Here is an 18,793-nt window from a genome sequence, read left to right on the forward strand (position 1 = left end):
GCCAGACCCGGAGAGACGCGAGCGGCGGGAGGGAGGCGGCGGCGCGCCCGGCCCCGCCCGCCCGCCCGAGCGTCGGACGCGGCCCCGAGCCGAGCCATGGTGAGTCCCGCGTCGCAACCCGGTGTCCCCTCCGCCTTCCCGCAGCCCGCTGTGGATCGCCAGCCCCCAGCTGGGTGCCTCTTGCTCCTGCTTGGAACTCTTGAGCGCTCCTGGGACTCTCCTCCCTCCCATCCCCCCTTCTTTTCTTTGATCTGTCTGTCTGCCCCGCTGTCTGGCTCTGTCCCCACTGGGTATTGCCCTCACTCCTTTCTTCATCCTCTTCTCCGCCCCTTCCCCCAACCTCCCTTAGCTCTCTCCCTCTAATCCACACACCTCCCCTCGCCCTCCTCTGTCCCGACCTGTGCCTTCCTTTGCAGGATCCTCCCTCCCCCTCCCGGTCCCAGCTCCGTACCCGCGGGAGACCCCTGCGGGATTGGGCTGCAGCGGCCCTGGCAGGGGCCCGGGCTCGGGTCATGAGAACTGACCTGCCTGGCACCACCATTTTCCACCCCAGTCCCCAGCCCGGTGAGCCGGGCCCACCCATCCGGCCCTGGGGGACCGGCCACAGCTGTGGCTGGGCTGGGGCCAGGGACCTGGCCAAAAAGGGAAATTCCCGCGGAGAAAGAGAGGCTGCCTCAGAGTGGTGGACAGAGTGGGGAGGGGGCTCACAGTGCCCGGGGGCGTGACGCTGCCAGAGGCGACACGAGATGCGGTGCGGGGGGAGAGGAGTGCCCCCGAGCTCACGCTGCAGGGAACAGAAACACTGTCCCAGAGCATTCCCGCTGCAGAGGGGAGGGGACACTGGCACAAGCTCCCTGCCGCGGGTTGGGGACCCTGGCAGCAGCAACTCAGGGCACAGGAAGCAGGAGGGCGCTATTAAGGGACGTCCATGCCAACAGGAGTGGACACTATCCTGTGAACTCTCGCTCCAAAAGTACTCTCTGAAGAGTAATTGCAGGTGTGCGCACTGCCAGGGAGAGCGCCCACTGCGGGAGGGATGGGTGGGGGGGGGCACGGCCAAGGGGGCGCTCACCGCAGGGAACGGAGGAGGGGGAGAGGCCCTGCCAGGGGGCGCTCACCGCAGGGTGGAGGAGGGGGAGGAGCACCACCGGGGCTGCTCCTCTACAGAAGGAAGGGCACCCCCTGGCAGGGAGGCTGGAACAAGAAGAAAGAGGAACTGGGCCAGGGAGAGCTGACTCAGTCTCTCTGGTCTCCTCTTTGGTCCGGGCCGGCTGGAGGCCGGTCTCTGAGCTCCTGCCCGCCCCCTCCCACCCCAGACCCCTCCTCCCCTCCTGCCGCTGCCGTTTCCTGTGGCTGGGACTCTCACTCAGCCATGAGCTCACCGCCCCTAATGGGTTGCAGCTGCCTCGCAGCTCCAACTCTAGCTCCCCCTTGCAGGCCTCGGAGCGGACGGCCCATTCTGCCTCCCCCCCCCGCCCATCTCCACCCTCCCCCCACCCACGCTCCCGGCGCTGGCCGGGTCCCCGGAACACTGGGGGGTCTGTCTGCTCGCCCACACACCTTGGGGCCGGGTCTCTATGCTGACGCACTGACTGTCCGTCTCCGGAGTGGCTGCCTCGCTTCTCAGACGGTCGGGACAGGCAGGCAACGCTCAGGCTGAGAGGACTTAAAGTGAAATATGCAGTATTGTCCTCAGGGCGAAGGCGGGGGATGGGGTGGGGGCGGGTTGCACTGGGGAGTAGAGAACTAGATAAACACTTCAGCGAGCATCCCCCTTGCCCCGTTACAGCAAAGAAATCTGATAAAAGGAATTTCACAGCCACCTTGAAAGACAAATAGGTTTGCAGAGGAATAGCCTGAGGGGTGGCTGTTTAGGGTATGAGATGGAGAAAGATATCCAGCTGATTCACTTAGGGACACGAGTCTGGAGGAAGCAGGGCTGAGACTTTTGAGATAGTGGCTCCCGGTGGAGGTTGGTGGAGAGGCCCTACAGGAATCAGAAAATATTTCAGCTCCAATACATACCAGCAAGGCCTCCTCCTCCCTTCCCTACAAGTTCCTTTTGTGACTTTTTCCTCTTTCAACTGTCCCCACCCAAGTCTTTGTAACCCAATCCCACATGCTCCGGGAATGGATGATTGCTTTAGAGCCACTCTGGGAGAGGATGAGGGGTGCTCGAAAGACTCAAGACAGATAGCCCTTCAGTCCTCCTTCTTCCCACCCAATGATCATCTCTAGCATATGATTGTTCATGGGTGGTGGCACCTCTACTTAAGATGGGGGTCTCTGTGGGAGGCCCTGAGAAGAGGGACTGGCAGTAGGGCTGTGTAAAAGGGCTCCACCCTCCAGAGCTCTCAGCCATCAGTGACTTCCCTGATGGCCCAGGGGCCCATCTCTTCCTGAGGAGGGCCTATGCAATCCTTGCAATTTACAAGAACTAGGCGCAGCCCTAATCAAAGTCCTTCACAAAAAAGTCTCCTCAGATCTCCAAAGCCAAGGTCTCAGAGTACACTGCTAGGGCTGTGCACTCCGACTGGGCCAGCCCCACTCCCATCTCATTCAGCCAGCATTTCCTGTCATCTCTCTGCACACACTCTGTACATGATGGGGCCCCTGGGGGACACAGCCAGCCTCCAAGGAGCCATGCTCGGGTGATCTCTAGGGATCTGCAGCCTGGTCTTGTCTCTCCCAGGAGCCTGAGCCAGTAGAGGACTGTGTGCAGAGTACTTTGGCCGCCCTGTACCCACCTTTCGAGGCAACAGCCCCTACACTGTTGGGCCAAGTGTTCCAGGTGGTGGAGAGGACTTATCGGGAGGATGCGCTGAGGTACACGCTGGACTTCCTGGTGCCCGCCAAGCACCTGCTTGCCAAGGTCCAGCAGGAAGCCTGTGTGAGTGAATGCATCCCTGTTCTATCTCCCCTAAGAGCCACTGCCTCACCCGAGACACCAGTCAGACTGACTAATTTCCCCTCACCCAGAGACATCGCCTCCCCTGATACTGATCCCCCCAGAGGCACTTGCCATTCGCATGCTAACACATAGACACTCATCTTCCCCAAATACTGACCCCTAAGAAACATCAGCTCCCGAAGACCCTGACCCTCCAGACCCAATTCCAGACATTTCCCTCCTCATATCAATTTTTCAAGATACCAACTCCCCCAGAAATGACTCAACAGAGTCACTTCTACAGATATAAAGAACTCCTAAGAATCTCCGGCTCCTCCAAGACAATGGCATCTGCTGACCATGTCTTTATAATGACTCAGTTCTTACCCTCCCACTCATGGAACTAGCTTCCTAGAGAAGCTTCCTACCACCAGAAAACTGATCAGTCCCAATCCTTTCCTCTGTCACATGCACACCCCAAGATATCTCCTCTGGCTCCCCTGGGGTTATAACCCACCAGGCATAAGGCCACTCCTGCCTAGGGTAGCCCCATTCTAACTGCCCCCTCCTGCTGGTTTCATCAGCAGAGGTCTGAGCACAGCCTGCCACCTCTCTCCCCAGGCCCAGTACAGCGGTTTCCTCTTCTTCCACGAGGGCTGGCCCCTCTGCCTGCACGAGCAGGTAGTGGTGCAGCTAGCAGCACTCCCCTGGCAGCTGCTGCGCCCAGGAGACTTCTACCTGCAAGTGGTGCCCTCAGCAGCCCAAGCGCCCCGCCTGGCACTCAAGTGCCTGGCCCCAGGGGGTGGGCGAGTGCAGGAACTGCCTGTGCCCAATGAGGCTTGTGCTTACCTGTTCACACCTGAGTGGCTACAAGGCGTCAATAAGGACAGGCCAACAGGTCGCCTCAGCACCTGCCTTCTGTCCGCACCCTGTGGGATTCAGCGACTGCCCTGGGCCGAGCTCATCTGCCCTCGATTTGTACACAAAGGGGGCCTCATGGTTGGACATCGGCCAAGCACACTACCCCCAGAAGTGCCCTCCGGACCCCCAGGGCTCCCCAGCCCTCCACTCCCTGAGGAGGCCCTGGGCACTCGGAGTCCCGGCGATGGGCACAATGCCCCTGCTGAAGGACCTGAGGGCGAGTACGTGGAGCTGCTGGAGGTGACGCTGCCTGTGAGGGGGAGCCCCACGGATGCTGCCGGCTCCTCGGGCCTCTCCAGGACCCGGACGGTACCCACACGCAAGGGTGCTGGGGGGAAGGGCCGGCATCGGAGACACCGGGCGTGGATGCACCAGAAGGGCCTGGGGCCTCGGGACCAGGATGGAGCCCGCCCGCCCGGTGAGGGGAGCAGCGCTGGAGCCTCCCCTGGGTCTCCCCCGGGAGCCGAGGCTGAGGCTCTCCCTGAGGCAGCTGCCCTGGAAGTATCTGAGCCCCCAGCAGAGGCGCTGGGGGAAGCCTCTGAGTTTTGCCCCCTGAGGCCAGGGGAGGTTGGAGGAGGAGCAGGCCAGGGGCCTGAAGGGCCGCCCGGTACCCCTCGGAGAGCAGGCAAAGGAAACAGAAGAAAGAAGCGAGCTGCAGGCAGAGGGGCTCTTAACCGAGGAGGAGACAGTGCCCCACTGAGCCCTGGGGACAAGGAAGAGACCAGCCACCAGGAAGCCCTTGTCAGTCTGCCCCCCGCAAGTGAACACGAGCTTCCAGGATGCGGCCCAGTTAAGGAGGAGCATGAAGGCTCGGGGAAGCCAGACCCTGAGCCGAGAGAGGAGCTCAAACCAGCAGATGAAAAAGAGCCTCGGCCCCCAGAAGCCTGTGGGCCTGTAGAAGAGAGGGCCAGAGAAAGAGAGCAGGAGGGGCCGAGGCTGGTGCGCGTGGCAGGTGAGATGACACCGAGGCCAGTGGGGCAAGGGCCAGGGTAGGTGCGGCCTAGGGAACGGGGCTGCAGGAAGAGCGGAGGTGAGGGTGGGAGCAGAGTAGCCAGACCTGTCCTCACTTCAGGCCCATAGCTCTGCCTGTGCCTGCAGGGCCCAGCAATCCAGAAGGGCTCCTGTCTGACCCCCTGGCACCATCCCCAGAGACTGTCCAGGAAGTGAAAGGGGACAGCATCCCGGAAGAGGCCACTCCAGTCTCCAGCTCTGATGACCCTGGTGTAGCTTGGGACTTAATGTCGTCTGGATGTCTCGTCCTGACTGGTCAGTGGGCAGCAGTGGCTGAAGGGAAAGGGGTCGAGGAAGGAGAAGCCTCCTGGGTGGGCTGGGGAGGGAGGCAGGGTGGATGGGAGGTAGGCAAGGCCTGCCCCCAGCCGGGACCACTTTGTGTCTTCAGGAGGGGTGGATCAGAGTGGGCGAGCTCTGCTGACCATTACCCCACCATGCCCTCCTGAGGAGCCTCCACCCTCCCAAGACGTGCTGAGCACTGCTCTTCATTACCTCCACTCACTGCTCAGGTAACTGAGGCCCAGGCTGGCAGCTTGCACACTAACCTCCTGGGTCGTGAGGACCCTGCTCTCCTCTCTCCTCAAGACATTGACCTCTAGGATACCTACTTCTTCAACCCTCAGATTTTCAAGTCATTGCTCTCTGACCTTACCGACCCCTGACTTGCAGCATATCTTCATCAATCCTCAAAATCAACACTGCTGACTTTCAGTATCCTGAGACAAAACCTAGTTTATCAGAACCTTGATTAACTCATTCAACAACTCTTTCTTGAGCACCAGAACCTATTAGGCAGTATGCTAGGTGCTGGCATTGAAGTCATACCCTTCCAGAGTACAGAATTCCTAACTTTTTAATCCCTGATCCCATGACCCAGTAGCCACGTGAATATAGACTCCTAATTGCTAGGTCACTACCTCTTGGACATATGTCCGAGACTTTGACACTTTGCCCATCGCCAGGAACTAACTTTTCCTGAGGATGAGTAACATTCACACACACACACACACACACACACACACACACACACACACAGCCTCCTTGGCTCTTCTGCCCCCACAGGCCTGACTTACAGGTACTGGGGCTGTCAGTCCTGCTGGACCTTCGCAAGGCACCCGCACTGCCTCCAGCACTCATTCCTGTCCTGAGTCAACTTCAGGTAAGCAACCCCTTGAGACAAGTACTTCTTCTGGGTCCTGACTCTTCCCTAGTGGTCATTCCAGGCCACCCCATTGCTCACAATTTAGGGTTATTCTTCTCTGCCTTCAGGACTCAGGAGACCCTCCCCTCATTCAGCGGCTGCTGCTTCTCACTCATGATGATCCTCCAACTGAACTCCATGGATTTCAGGTTTGAGCCCCTCACTCCCACCTAGTCCCCATCAGTAGTGGAGAGAGAAGAAGAGGCTGGCTGAAGCCCCAGGCCAGTCCCTGAATCCCTAGGTGCCTAGGCCAGAAACCCCCTGCCTTCACATGTCTACAGGGTGCTGAGTTGCTGTCAGAGAGTGATCTGAAAAGAGTGGCCAAGCCAGAGGAGCTGCAGTGGGACTTGGGAGGTCACAGGGACCCCTCTCCCAGCCACTGGGTAGAGACACACAAGGTAAGCTTCACCTCCCCCACTCAGGACACTGGGAGCCAGGAGTGACCCAGCAGAGGACATTCTAGGAGAGAGAGGACAGATCTGAGACATGACCAAGGGGTTGAGAAAAAGTGGTTTCCCTTCCATTTAGTTCAATAAATATTTATGGTTCACAATTCAACAAGTGTTTATGAGCAAATTCAATTCAACAAGTATTTATGAGCAAAAGACTGTGCATGTGCCCTGGGCTACTGGGGAGATGGGACGAGTATGTTAAATAAATTCTCTTTTTCCTTCTAGTTTTGAGATATAATTGAACAAGCACTGAACAAGTTTGAGGTGTACAACATAATGATTTGACTTACATACTGCCATGAAGTGGTTACCACTAGTTTAGTGAACAGCCATCATCTCCTACAGATACAAAATTAAAGAAATAGGAAAAAAAATTTTTTCCTTGTGATGGGAACTCTTAGGATTTACTCTTAACAACTTTCATATATAACATACAGCAGAGTTAATTATATTAATATTTATCATGTTGTACATCACATCCCTAGTGCTTACCTGTCTTATAACTGGAAATTTGACTATCTTCATCCAATTCCCCCTCCCGCTCATCTCCTGCCTCTGGTAACCACAAATCTGATCTCTTTTTCTATGAGTTTGTTTTGTTTGTTTGTTTTTGAGGTCTAATTGACCTACCACACTATGTTAGTTCTTGGTACACAACATAGTGATTCAATATTTCTATCATTTCACCATAATGTCTAGTTGTCATCTGTCACCATACAAAGATGTCACATAATTATTGACTCTATTCCCCACATGGTACATTTTATACCCGTCGCTCATTTATTTTGCAACTGGAAGTTTGTATGTCTTGATCTCCCTTACCTATTTCTCTCCTCTCCTCACCCCCCTCCCCTCTGGCAACCATCCATTTGTTCTCCGTATCTATAACTCTGCTTCTGTTTTGTTATGTTTGTTCACTTGTTTTTAAGATTCCACAGATAAGTGAAATCATACAGTATTTGTCTTTCTCTGTCTGACTTATTTCACTTAGCATAATACCCTCTAGTCCATCCATGTTGTCACAAATGACAAGATTTCATTCTTATTTTATGGCTAAGTAATATTCCATTGTATGTATATACCACATATTCTTTAGCCATCCATCTATTGATGGGAACTTAAGTTGCTTCTGTATCTTGGCTATTGTAGATAATGCTGCAATTAACACAGAGATGCATATATCTTTTCTAATTAGTGTTTTCACTTTCTTGGGATAAATACCCAGGAGTGGAATTGCTGGATCGTATGGTAGTTCTATTTTTAATTTTTTGAGGAATATCCATACCGTTGTCCATAGTGGCTGCACCAATTTACATTCCCACCAACAGTGCATGAGGGTTCCCTTTTCTGCACATCCTCACCTACATTTGTTATTCTGACAGGTGTGAGGTGATATCTCATTGCGATTTTCATTTGCATTTTCCTGATGATTAGTAATGATGAGCATCTTTTTATGTGCCTGTTGGCCATCTGTATGTCTTCTTTGGAAAAATGTTTATTCAGATCCTTGGCCCATTTTTTAATTGGGTTGTTTGTTTTTTTGATGTTGAGTTGTGTGAGTTCTTTGTATATTTTGGATATTAACCCCTTATAAGATATATCATTTGCAAATATCTTCTCCCATTCAGTAGGCAGTCTTTTCATTTTGTTGATGGTTCCTTCGCTGTGCAAAAGCATTTTAGTTATACGTAGTCCCATTTGCTTATTTTTGCTTTTGTTTCCCTTGCATAAAGAGAAGTATCAAAAAAAATAATACTAAGACAGATGTCAAAGAGTGTATTGCCTATGTTTTCTTCTAAAAGTTTTATGGTTTCAGGTCTTACATTCAAGTCTTTAATCCATTTAGAATTTATCTTTGTGCATGGTGTGAAAGAGTAGTCCAGTTTGATTCTTTTGCATGTAGCTGTCCAGTATTCCCAATACCATTTATTGCCAAGGTGGTCTTTTCCCATTGTATATTCTTGCCTCCTTTGTCATAGATTAATTGACCATATGTGTGTGGATTCATTTCTGGGTTCCCTATTCTGTTCCACTGATCTACGTGTCTGGTTTTGTGCCAGTATCATACTGTTTTGATTACTGTAGCTTTGTAGTATAGTTTGAAATCAGGGAGCATGATACCTCCCTTGACTTTGTTCTTTGTCAAGATTGTTTTGGCTATTCAGGGTCTTTTGTATTTCCATACAAATTTTAGAATTACTTGTTCTAGTTCTGTGAAAAATGCCATTGATATTTTGATAGGGATTGCCTTGAATCTGTAATTGTCTTAGGTAGTATGAACATTTTAACAATAATAATTCTTCCAATCCATGAGCATGGTATATCTTTCCATCTGTCATCTTCAATTTCTTTCATCACTGTGTTATAGTTTTCCAAGTACAGGTCTTTTACCTCCTTAGTTAGGTTTATTCCTAGGTATTTTATTCTTTTTGATGCAATTGTAAATGGAATTGTTTTCTTAATTTCTCTTTCTGATAGTCCAGTATTAGTGTATAAAAATGCAACAGATTTCTATATATTGATTTTGTATCCTGCAACTTTACTGAATTCATTGGTGAGATCTAGTAGTTTTTTGGTGGTGTCTCTAGGATTTTTTATGTATAGTATTATATCATCTGCAAACAGTAACCATTTTACTTCTTCCTTTTCAATTTGAATGCCTTTTATTTCTTTTTCTTCTCTGATTGCTGCGGCTAGGACTTCCGAAACTATGTTGAATCAAAGTGGCGAGAGTGGGCATCCTTGTCTTATTCCTGATCTTAAAGGAAATGCTTTCAGCTTTTCATCATTGAGTATAATGTTAGCCGTGGGTTTGTCGTAAGTGGCCTTTATTATGTTGAGGTATGTTCCCTCTTTACCCACCTTGTTGAGAGTTTTTTATCATAAGTGGATGCTGAATATTGTGAAAAGTTTTCTCCACATCTATCAAGATGATCGTGTGATTTTTATCCTACATTTTGTTAACATGGTGTATCACGTTGATCAGTTTGCAGATGTTGAACCATCCTTGCATATCTGGAATAAATCCCACTTGATCATGGTGTATGACTCTTTTAATGTACTGTTGGATTTGGTTTGCTGGTATTTTGTTGAGTGTTTTTGCATCTATGTTTATCAGGGATATTGGCCTGTATTTTTCTCTTTTTGCAATTCTTAATACGACATTAAACAGCATATCATTTTTGGTGGATGATAAGTCAGAAACAACTGGAGAAGAGTGCAAAATAGTATCACTGGGGTTCTAGAAAGAGCTGAGAGTCAGAGAGGCTGGTTCTGGTTCCATGTGACCTTGAGCAAGCTAATGTACCTTACTTCCGGAGATGGTGCCTTTCTGTACCTGCTCCCTGCACCAGCATTCCAGCCTCAAGATCATTGCCCTCACAGTACAGCAACTGTGACATAATCTCTGATTCTATGAATCTAAATTCTGTGAGTATTCAAGAAAAGAGGTATGAGCATGATCTGAGCCAAGTATTAAAGGGGGTCTGTAACATGGTCTCTAAGCTGTGGATCAAAGGGGAAGTGCATCTGAAGAGGCAGAGAAAAAGGGTTTTATAGGGTCAAGAGCCAGTGCAGATGAGGGAAAGGAGATTCATGTTTACTAAGCTGTAAAATGTGCCAGGCCCATGATAGCTGCTTACCTACCATCATCTCTTTAAACCTTTAAATCCAGTGTGTCTTATCATGACTTTACAGTTGAGGAAACTGAGGTTCAGGAAGGTTTCTGGACCTGCCTAAGGTCATACAATTAGTAAGCGACAAAGTCAGGAACTGAACCCAGCATTGCCCCCATAAAAGTCTCTGGGGTTGCCCCTCCTCCACCCTAGGGCTTAGGTCCCTTATCCTGAACTCTGTCCCTGGACTCCATTCCTGTGTGTTTGTCTCAGGAAGTGGAAAGGTTGTGCCGCCTGTGCCGAGGTGTGCTGGGCTCTGTACGGCGAGCCATTGAGGAGCTAGAGAGAGCAGCAGAGCCAGAGGGAGAGGTAGGAAATGAGATGGGACAAAAGGGGATGAGGTGGGGATGGGGCTGGGCTGAGCTGAGGACCTCCTGGTGGAACCCCAACTGTCAACTTCTCCCCACCCCCCAGGAGGCGGCAGGAATGCCTGAGCCCCTACAGAAGGTACTGGCAGATCCCCGGCTGACGGAGCTGCAGAGGGATGGGGGAGCCATCCTGATGAGGCTGCGCTCCACCCACAGCAGCAAGTACGAGGGATGGGTGTGTGGGTGCAGGTGGACATGGAGGATGGAGACACAGCAGAGGGCTGCCAATTCACCTTAGCTGCCAGATAATTCTTACTAAGCATGTATCTGGACAAGATATGCTTCTCCACTTATCTCATAACTCTCACAGCATCCCTAGGTGCTAGTTATGATTATCAATGGGGATTTGGAGGATCAGAAATGTTTAATGTCTTGGCCAAGGTTGGTCAGTAAATGGAAGAGTAAGGATTCAGATCCAGGCCCATACTCTGACCCAGGATGCTGTGCCACCCCTCACGTTGGGATGCAAGGATGGGATGGGGTTGCGGGGGAGGCTTGACAAAGGCAGTGGTTCATTCTGCCCCCCTCCCTACCCAGGCTGGAGGGCCCAGGCCCAGCTACACTGTATCAGGAGGTGGACGAAGCCATTCACCAGCTCGTGCGCCTTTCCAACCTACATGTGCAACAGCAGGAGGAGCGGCAACGTTTGCACCGACTTCAGCAGGTGAGCCAGGACCTCCTCCCCCATGCTTCTTAACTCCACCTGGGGGCCTGGCCTCCAGCACCCTTTCCCACTGATACTTACAGTTGATGGTGTTCTTCTAACCTGGCTTGGCCGAACGGCCCTCCCTCTCTCCTCATCTCCCCTGGAAGTTGATCACGGTCATTGTGAGATTCAACAAGAGGGAGATAGCATCTCAGCACCCGCAAAGAAGAGAAGCCAGATCTCCCCCTCCCACTGTTGATGTTTGATCAAGGATCCTTAGAGATTGTGAGAGATGCTTAGGTGCCCTAGGGGATTCTGGGAAGAGCCGATTGATTCTGAGTGCCTACCTCCTTAGCTTAAAAGCAACAAATGTCTATTGATACCAGCTCCCTCCACCCCTTATGCAATGTCATCCCCAAACCTGAGGATGGAAAGGTCCCACCTCCCTCCACCTTGGAAGGAGAGGACAATGGAAACTGCTAAAGGCCTTGGAAACCAAGGCCTCTTTGTGGGAAAGATTCAGGAATAAAGCTGGCTTCTCTGAGCCTTGATTCTTTTCTCCTGGGGTTAAGAACCCCATAGGGATTTGCTCTCCACCCTACCTTGTGGGGTAGCAGGGGCACTGAAATCTGATTGCTCCTCCATAGCTCCTAAGTGTGGTGAGTGAACATCTCATGGACCTGCATGTGGCCTCAGGGGAAAGGTCATCTCAGGGTCAGTGTTAAAGGAGGGTGGGGGCAGGGCTCTCTGTTCCTGAGATTTCTGCATATTTAGCTTCCTCCATCCCAGCATCCAAAGGTTTGTATCTCCTACTGTTTGTTTGCTTATTAGCTGTTTTCCTCCTGTGTAAAAACTATTAGCACACAGGATTTGGAGTCTAAAGTGTTCAGCTTGAGTTATTCTCTGCTAGGAGTGAGATATTGGACAAGTCTGGAAGCATCTCTGAGTTCCCAAGTCCTCATCTGCAGAATGGGGGTGATAGTAAGGCTTACCTCACAAGGGTGTTCGGGTGATCAAATGATTTCAGCAAAGGACTGTAGAAGTGTTTATTGTTGGCACGGGTTATTGGGAACATTCTCAAACTTCCCGTCCTCAGGCTGTCTCGCCCCAGATTCCAGCCTTTCTTCAGAGGGAAGAATTACCATCCCTTTTTGGTCAGATATCCCAGAACAAACATGAGAGTACCTAGAGCCCCATAATAGGCAACTGGAGCTACATACACACACACACACACACACACACACACGCCTGGGTTGTCTCTCCAAGCCTGGTCCCTGTCACTAGGCTCTATGAATGTGAAATTTCTCCTGGCCCTCGTGCCTCTGGCTCACACCAGTTTTATCTATTTCACCCGGAGGCATAGCCCTGGAACCCTAGCATGCGTCTCTCAGTGCTTCCTCCAGCCCAGCCTCCCCTTCAACTGGTGCTTTACAAAGATGGCTTACTCACTTTACTTGACCCTTGTGGAAACTACCACCATTCCCTGTTATCATTTCCACTTTACAGCTGAGATGAAATGGTTTCCCCCAAGGTTCTACAGGGTGGGGCGGTGGGGTCAGAGCTGGATCTCAGCTTTCCTTTCCACTGCACGGCCCCTTCTCCCTCATGGCCCCACTCTCCCACCCTGTCTGCCCCAGGTGCTGCAGTGGCTCTCGGGCCCAGGGGAGGAGCAGCTGGTGAGCTTTGCTGTGCCCGGGGACTCCCTGTCTGCCCTGCAGGAGACAGAGCTTCGATTCCGGGCTTTCAGTGCTGAGGTTCAGGTGAGAAGGGGGAGAGGGGCAGGTGAGAGGAAACACGCGGGGAGGGAAGGGGAGACTGACTGGACTGAGGGCCAGGTCTGAGAGCAGCCTCCCTTCTCCAGGAGCGCCTGGCTCAGGCGAGGGAGGCCCTGGCCCTGGAGGAGGACCCTGCCTCCCAGAAGGTTCTGGATATCTTTGAACAGCGCCTGGAGCAGGTTGAGAGTGGCCTCCACCGGGCTCTGCGGCTACAGCGCTTCTTCCAGCAGGTATGTGCTGAGCCTCTTCCTTCTATGCCCACCACTGCCTTTCTTCTGCCTGGAGAAGCTGATCGGGTAGTTGTTAGAAGCAGGGACTTAGGAGGCCGTCTCCTGGGCTTTGACTCTTGGCTCTGCCGCCTACTTGATGAATGACCTGGGACAGGATACTAAACCTGAGTGTGCCTCGTGGCACCTACCTCACAGGGCTGAGTGAGGATTACATAAGCAGTATGTAACAGGTACTTAGTACAGAGTCTGCCACGTGTAAATTCTGTGTAAGCATCGGCCATCCTTTCATCTAGGCCCCTCTGTCTCCATACCAGCTCAGAGTGACACGCTAGGCCATGATGCCGAGACAGTGAGGGGAGGTGTTCTAAGAGGACTGGGGTGTGGTGGGCCTTGGGAAGCCACCAGCGAAGGAGGACAGGAGCTGTCACCGGGCAGTGTGTGGGAGGGGCACAGGACCTCACTCCTTCCCCTCGCCACTCCCCACCCCTTTGGCCTTGTAGGCACATGAATGGGTGGACGAAGGTTCCACGAGGCTAGCAGGAGCTGGGCCGGGGCGGGAAGCAGTGCTGGCAGCCCTGGCCCTGCGGCGCACCCCGGAGCCCAGCGCCGGCACCTTCCAGGAGATGCGGGCCCTGGCCCTGGACCTGGGCAGCCCGGCGGCCCTGCGAGAGTGGGGCCGCTGCCGGGCCCGCTGCCAAGAGCTGGAGAAGAGAGTTCAGCAACAGCTGGGAGCGGAGGCGAGTCCACGGGGCCACCGGCGACGACGGGCAGACAGTGCCAGCAGCGGAGGGGCCCAGCGGGGCTCCCACAGCCCCTCACCCAGCCTCCGTTCCCTGCTGCTCCCCAGCAGTCCCGGGCCGCGGGCAGCCCCGTCCCACTGCTCCCTGGCCCCCTGTGGGGAGGACTGTGAGGAGGAGGGCCCCGAGCTGGCTCCGGAAGCAGAGGGCAGACCGCCGAGGACCGTGCTGATCCGAGGCCTGGAGGTCACCAGTACGGAGGTGGTAGACAGGACGTGCTCACCCCGGGAACACGTGCTGCTGGGCCGGGCCGGGGGCCCAGAAGGGCCCTGGGGAGTAGGCACCCCCCGGATGGAGCGCAAGCGAAGCATCAGGTGAGAGCCCAGCCCAGCTGGTGCCCGAGAGTCAGGCCCAGCTGGCCCGCAGGAAAAGAATATGATACTGTTGGCATGTTCCTCCCATGCCACAACCTCCCCTGTCACTCCTCGTTGTACCTGCAGCGCCCAGCAGCGTCTGGTGTCTGAGCTGATTGCCTGTGAGCAGGAGTACGTGGCCACCTTGAGTGAGCCAGTGCCACCCGCTGGGCCTGAGCTGACCCCTGAACTGCGGGGCACCTGGGCCGCGGCCCTGAGTGCCCGGGAGAGGCTCCGCAGTTTCCACCGGACACACTTTCTGCGGGAGCTTCAGGGCTGCGCCACCCACCCCCTGCGCATTGGGGCCTGCTTCCTTCGCCACGTGAGTCAGCCTCTGAAACTCCTTCCAGGGCTTCTCCCTTCACACGTCTCAGCCCCATCTGCTTGTCCCTCCTTCTCAGTATCCGCCCCCCGACCCCACCCACCACCAGAACGTGTGGCCCCAAACGCCGGCGCCTACTGCTGTTTGCTGGGCTCCCGGATCCACTCAGCTCATGTGTCCCTGACGTCCAGTGCCGCCTGGCCTTCGCTCTCTCCACGGGAGCCTGTCATTCCCCAGGCAGACTGAGTGTCCCCTGGTGGCCTGTCCCTCCTTCGGGCTCTACAGGATGCGGAGGAGGAAAGGGAGAGGCTTGTCTGCAGGGCCTCACTGGAGATGACTTACCACTTCCCTACCGGCACAGGGGGACCAGTTCAGCCTTTACGCCCAGTATGTGAAGCACCGGCACAAACTGGAGAATGGTCTGGCTGCCCTCAGCCCCCCAACCAAGGTAACTTTTTCTCCAACCCTTATGAGAAGGGGAGGGGCCAGGAAGACCTAAAATCCACCCAACCTCAAAATCTCTCAGGGAAGAAAATCTTTCCTGGATGTACCCAGGAACGTCACCTACCAATAATCTCCCAGAATTGATGAGGGTGGGACAAGCACTGGACTGGAAACCAGGTGAACCCGGGTTCTTATCCAGCCCACCTGAGGATTTTGGGCAATAGTCTTGATTCCTCTGGGCCGCTGTTTCTTCATCTTGTGAATGGTGGCAGTATTCACTCTAGCTAACTAAGAGAGTGCTCTGAGGGTCAAAAGGCCTCACACCAAAAGATGTGAAAGTGATTTCAAAAGTTAAAAGCCAGAGAATATAAGGGATTACTTGTATTCCTCTTCCACTCCCCTTCAAGATATAGAGGACAGCTGAATCTCCTGCAGCCCTCCTGCCTCCTTTCTTGCTGGGGGAAGGTTTTTTGCCTTACCTTTGGGTGTATCTGGGCTTGACCTACCCCTAAAAACCCAGAGTACCACGCATCTTCCCCGAAGGGCTCAGACCCGAACAGCTCCAGCCCCTCCCCTCATTCCTATCTGTTTCCGCCCCAAACTAGGGCACCATGGAGGGGGGCCCTCATCTGCCCCGGGCCCTGCAGCAGCCCCTGGAGCAGCTGGCCAGGTATGGGCGGCTCCTGGAGGAGCTCCTAAGGGAAGCTGGGCCTGAACCAAGTTCTGAGCGCCAGGCCCTTGGGGCTGCCATGCAACTGCTCCGGGAACAAGAGACCCGCGGCAAAGACCTGCTGGCTGTGGAGGCGGTGCGTGGCTGCGAGGTGAGGCCATGGCTCCAGACGCTCCAGCTCGGGCTGCCTAGCCTTGTAGCCTCAGAAGCAGTGTGGGCTGGTGACCAGAAAATTAGACTCAAGGTCAGAGGGCTCCAGGCTGTAATTTCTAACCAGCTGGATAGCTTTGGTCTAGTCACTGAACTTCACTGGGGCTCAATTTCCTTGTCTATAAATAAAGAAACTATGTCCTGCCCGACATCCTGTGACCCTATATCTGCCTGTGCTTTCCTATTCCTTTCCTAATTCTTATCTCTATCTACCCTGAACTTCATACTGTATCTCAACATTCAACATATACCTTATTCTCCTCTCCTTAGTCTCTTTCCAGTCCTGAGGTTCCAGAACAGGTTGGAAACCTACCTCCTCTAGGATAGACCTCTTTTCTCTTCAGTTCTTTGCTGATTTGATTCTCTTCCTGGGGCAAAATGGTGCTTTGGTCCCCAACACGCAAAGGCTTACCCATTGGAGGCTATAAACCCTACTGTGTGATGTACCTTCTATCTTCAGAGGCAGGGCTGTGCTTCTGGGCCAGGTGTGCTGTGCATGGTGACCAGTGGATGGATTCTAGGCCAAGGGCTTCCCTGATTTCCTGACTCTGCCTGAGAACCAGTGCATTCGGGCCCTGGCCCTATAAATCCCATTTTTACTCCCAGTATAATATATACAAAGGGCTCCAGGGCCAATGACCTTTCCTTTTGCTTTCCCCAGATAGATCTGAAGGAGCAGGGACAACTCCTGCACCGGGACCCTTTCACAGTCATCTGTGGCCGGAAAAAGTGCCTTCGCCACGTCTTTCTCTTTGAGCATCTCCTCCTGTTCAGCAAGCTCAAGGGCCCTGAGGGCGGGTCAGAGACCTTTGTTTATAAGCAGGCCTTTAAGGTACAATGCCTGGGGGGTGGGGTGGGGGTGGGAAACCATGGGGATGGGACAGGAAGTCATGCTCTTCTTGGGAACGCAGGATGTTCTGGAAATTCAATCCCAACCCAGGTTCAGAATCTATATCCTCTAGAACAGGCTTTGGCCTGTAATCAAACATCAGGTTAGGGTGTCGAGGTGACAGAAGTCCCTGTCATTGGTCTACTCCATGGGGTTCTCCTTATTCATGCAGGAGATTCATGAGGCATTCCACACCAGAAGCGGGGAGGACCTTTCCCATTAAGAACACACATGCTTTCCAAGTTAGGGATGGTCCCTGGGGGAGGAAGAGAAAGGACACTATAAATATAGCTTAACTTGACGGAACTGAAGAACCCAAGAGGAGGGAGGCCTTGCTTTAGGGAAACAGCCTTGATATCCAGATAAACATCAATAGCGGCCTAGTCCCAGATCAGGCGGTATGGCATGACTCTTAAGAGTTTCTGACTTTGTCCCCCTACACTAGTTCCAGCAGAGTCCAGTATAGAGAAAAAAGCCTAAGTTTGGAATAACATAGCCATGAGTTTGAACTCTTTCTCCAATAAGCTATGATAAGCCCTTGGACAAGTTGCTTTGTGTGTCTGGGCACCCCCCTTCTGTAAATCGTGCTTGTTATGAAGACTAAATGCAGAGCACTTGGCGCATGGTAGGTGTTGAGCAAACATTTACTAAGCATCTACCAGATGCCAGGCTAAGTGTAGTGCTTTTCCACGTGGTACCATCTAGCCAGAATGCACTCCGTCTTCACCCACTCTCCTCCGCTTTTTCTCAGACTGCTGACATGGGGCTAACAGAAAACATTGGGGACAGCGGGCTCTGCTTTGAGCTGTGGTTTCGGCGGCGGCGTGCACGAGAGGCGTACACTCTGCAAGCAGCCTCACCAGAGATCAAACTCAAGTGGACAAGTTCTATTGCCCAGCTGCTGTGGAGACAGGCGGCCCACAACAAGGGTACCAGGCAGAGCCGGGAGAGGGTGTGCTTGGGATCAAGGTTATGGCAGGTTAGCTGGAGAGTGTGGAGAGTGCCCAGGGGAAAGAGGATGTAGGATGGAGAACGACGTATGAGAAGACTGAAGATCTGACATGAGAGAGATTGCTGACATAGAACTTAATCTAAGGTGCACCAAAAGGAAAGAGGAAACTAGCAAATTTCAGGGAGGCAAGTGCAAATGGCTGGGCAAAAGAGAGTGAGAGCTTGCTCACCGGACCTGCCTTCCAGAACTTAATTGCGGTGTTACCAGGACTAGTTTGTTTGTTTTGTTTTGGGGGGTCTTTTGCTAGTTTTTGTTTTTTGTTTTTGATTCTCTGAACCTCATTCCACTCATCTGAAAAATGGAAAGTAACATCTACATCTCGGTATGATAGGAAGGATTAAATAAGGTGATATATATGGAAGCACTTGATAAACTGTAAAGGTATGTAAAAACGTGAGTTTTGCCCTTAATGCCCAAGATAAAGGGAAGAAGGTATTAGAAGAGAAGTTGGGAAGCCGGAATGACAAATGGGCAGGATGCAACATATAGGAGAGAAGAGACAGATGTCTGAGGGGGAAGTCGAGGACCACGATCACCATCCATGTCATAACAGTCAACAGGAAGAGTGACAAGAGATACCAGAGGAATGAGAGGGAGGAATGAGAGTTGGGAAGGAGCAAAGAGGTTGGTAACAGGGTCTCTGTTCCCTAGAGCTCCGAGTGCAGCAGATGGTCTCCATGGGCATTGGGAATAAACCCTTCCTGGACATCAAGGCCCTTGGGGAGCGGACGCTGAGTGCCCTGCTCACTGGAAGAGGTGAGGGCCAGAGTGCTGGTGGCGGGGGGGTGGGGGGGGTGGCCTCCAGCAGTCAAGACCTTGAGAGTGAAAGCACAGTAAGGAGGCATGGTGGAAAATGAGGAAAGGTCATGAGTGGATATGTCTTCCCAGAAACTGTGGGACTGACTGGGAGGCCCTCTATGAGCTGAGG

General features: G+C 52.8%; 1 protein-coding gene across 4 annotated transcripts in view; it reads left to right on the forward strand.

Moving 5' to 3' along the window:
* The window catches only part of ARHGEF40 (Rho guanine nucleotide exchange factor 40), a 20,978-nt gene continuing 2,185 nt past the window's right edge, over positions 1 to 18,793 (forward strand). For 2 of the 4 annotated variants that reach the window (XM_061180581.1, XM_061180583.1), the window contains exons 1-20: positions 1 to 99; positions 2,693 to 2,890; positions 3,512 to 4,763; positions 4,910 to 5,077; positions 5,211 to 5,331; positions 5,885 to 5,981; positions 6,092 to 6,172; positions 6,305 to 6,421; positions 10,363 to 10,458; positions 10,564 to 10,679; positions 11,055 to 11,181; positions 12,801 to 12,923; positions 13,025 to 13,168; positions 13,669 to 14,279; positions 14,406 to 14,640; positions 15,002 to 15,088; positions 15,690 to 15,905; positions 16,626 to 16,796; positions 17,605 to 17,782; positions 18,517 to 18,621. In XM_061180581.1, coding sequence (XP_061036564.1) covers positions 97 to 99; positions 2,693 to 2,890; positions 3,512 to 4,763; positions 4,910 to 5,077; positions 5,211 to 5,331; positions 5,885 to 5,981; positions 6,092 to 6,172; positions 6,305 to 6,421; positions 10,363 to 10,458; positions 10,564 to 10,679; positions 11,055 to 11,181; positions 12,801 to 12,923; positions 13,025 to 13,168; positions 13,669 to 14,279; positions 14,406 to 14,640; positions 15,002 to 15,088; positions 15,690 to 15,905; positions 16,626 to 16,796; positions 17,605 to 17,782; positions 18,517 to 18,621 — 4,246 coding nt within the window. In that variant the 5' untranslated portion in view covers positions 1 to 96. Of the gene's footprint in view, positions 100 to 2,692; positions 2,891 to 3,511; positions 4,764 to 4,909; positions 5,078 to 5,210; positions 5,332 to 5,884; positions 5,982 to 6,091; positions 6,173 to 6,304; positions 6,422 to 10,362; positions 10,459 to 10,563; positions 10,680 to 11,054; positions 11,182 to 12,800; positions 12,924 to 13,024; positions 13,169 to 13,668; positions 14,280 to 14,405; positions 14,641 to 15,001; positions 15,089 to 15,689; positions 15,906 to 16,625; positions 16,797 to 17,604; positions 17,783 to 18,516; positions 18,622 to 18,793 lie in introns of those variants that run through there. The other 2 variants (XM_061180582.1, XM_061180584.1) reach the window with 2 other exon arrangements.

The sequence above is a fragment of the Eubalaena glacialis genome, chromosome 2 (genome assembly GCF_028564815.1).
Source record: "Eubalaena glacialis isolate mEubGla1 chromosome 2, mEubGla1.1.hap2.+ XY, whole genome shotgun sequence".
Taxonomy (NCBI): domain Eukaryota; kingdom Metazoa; phylum Chordata; class Mammalia; order Artiodactyla; family Balaenidae; genus Eubalaena; species Eubalaena glacialis.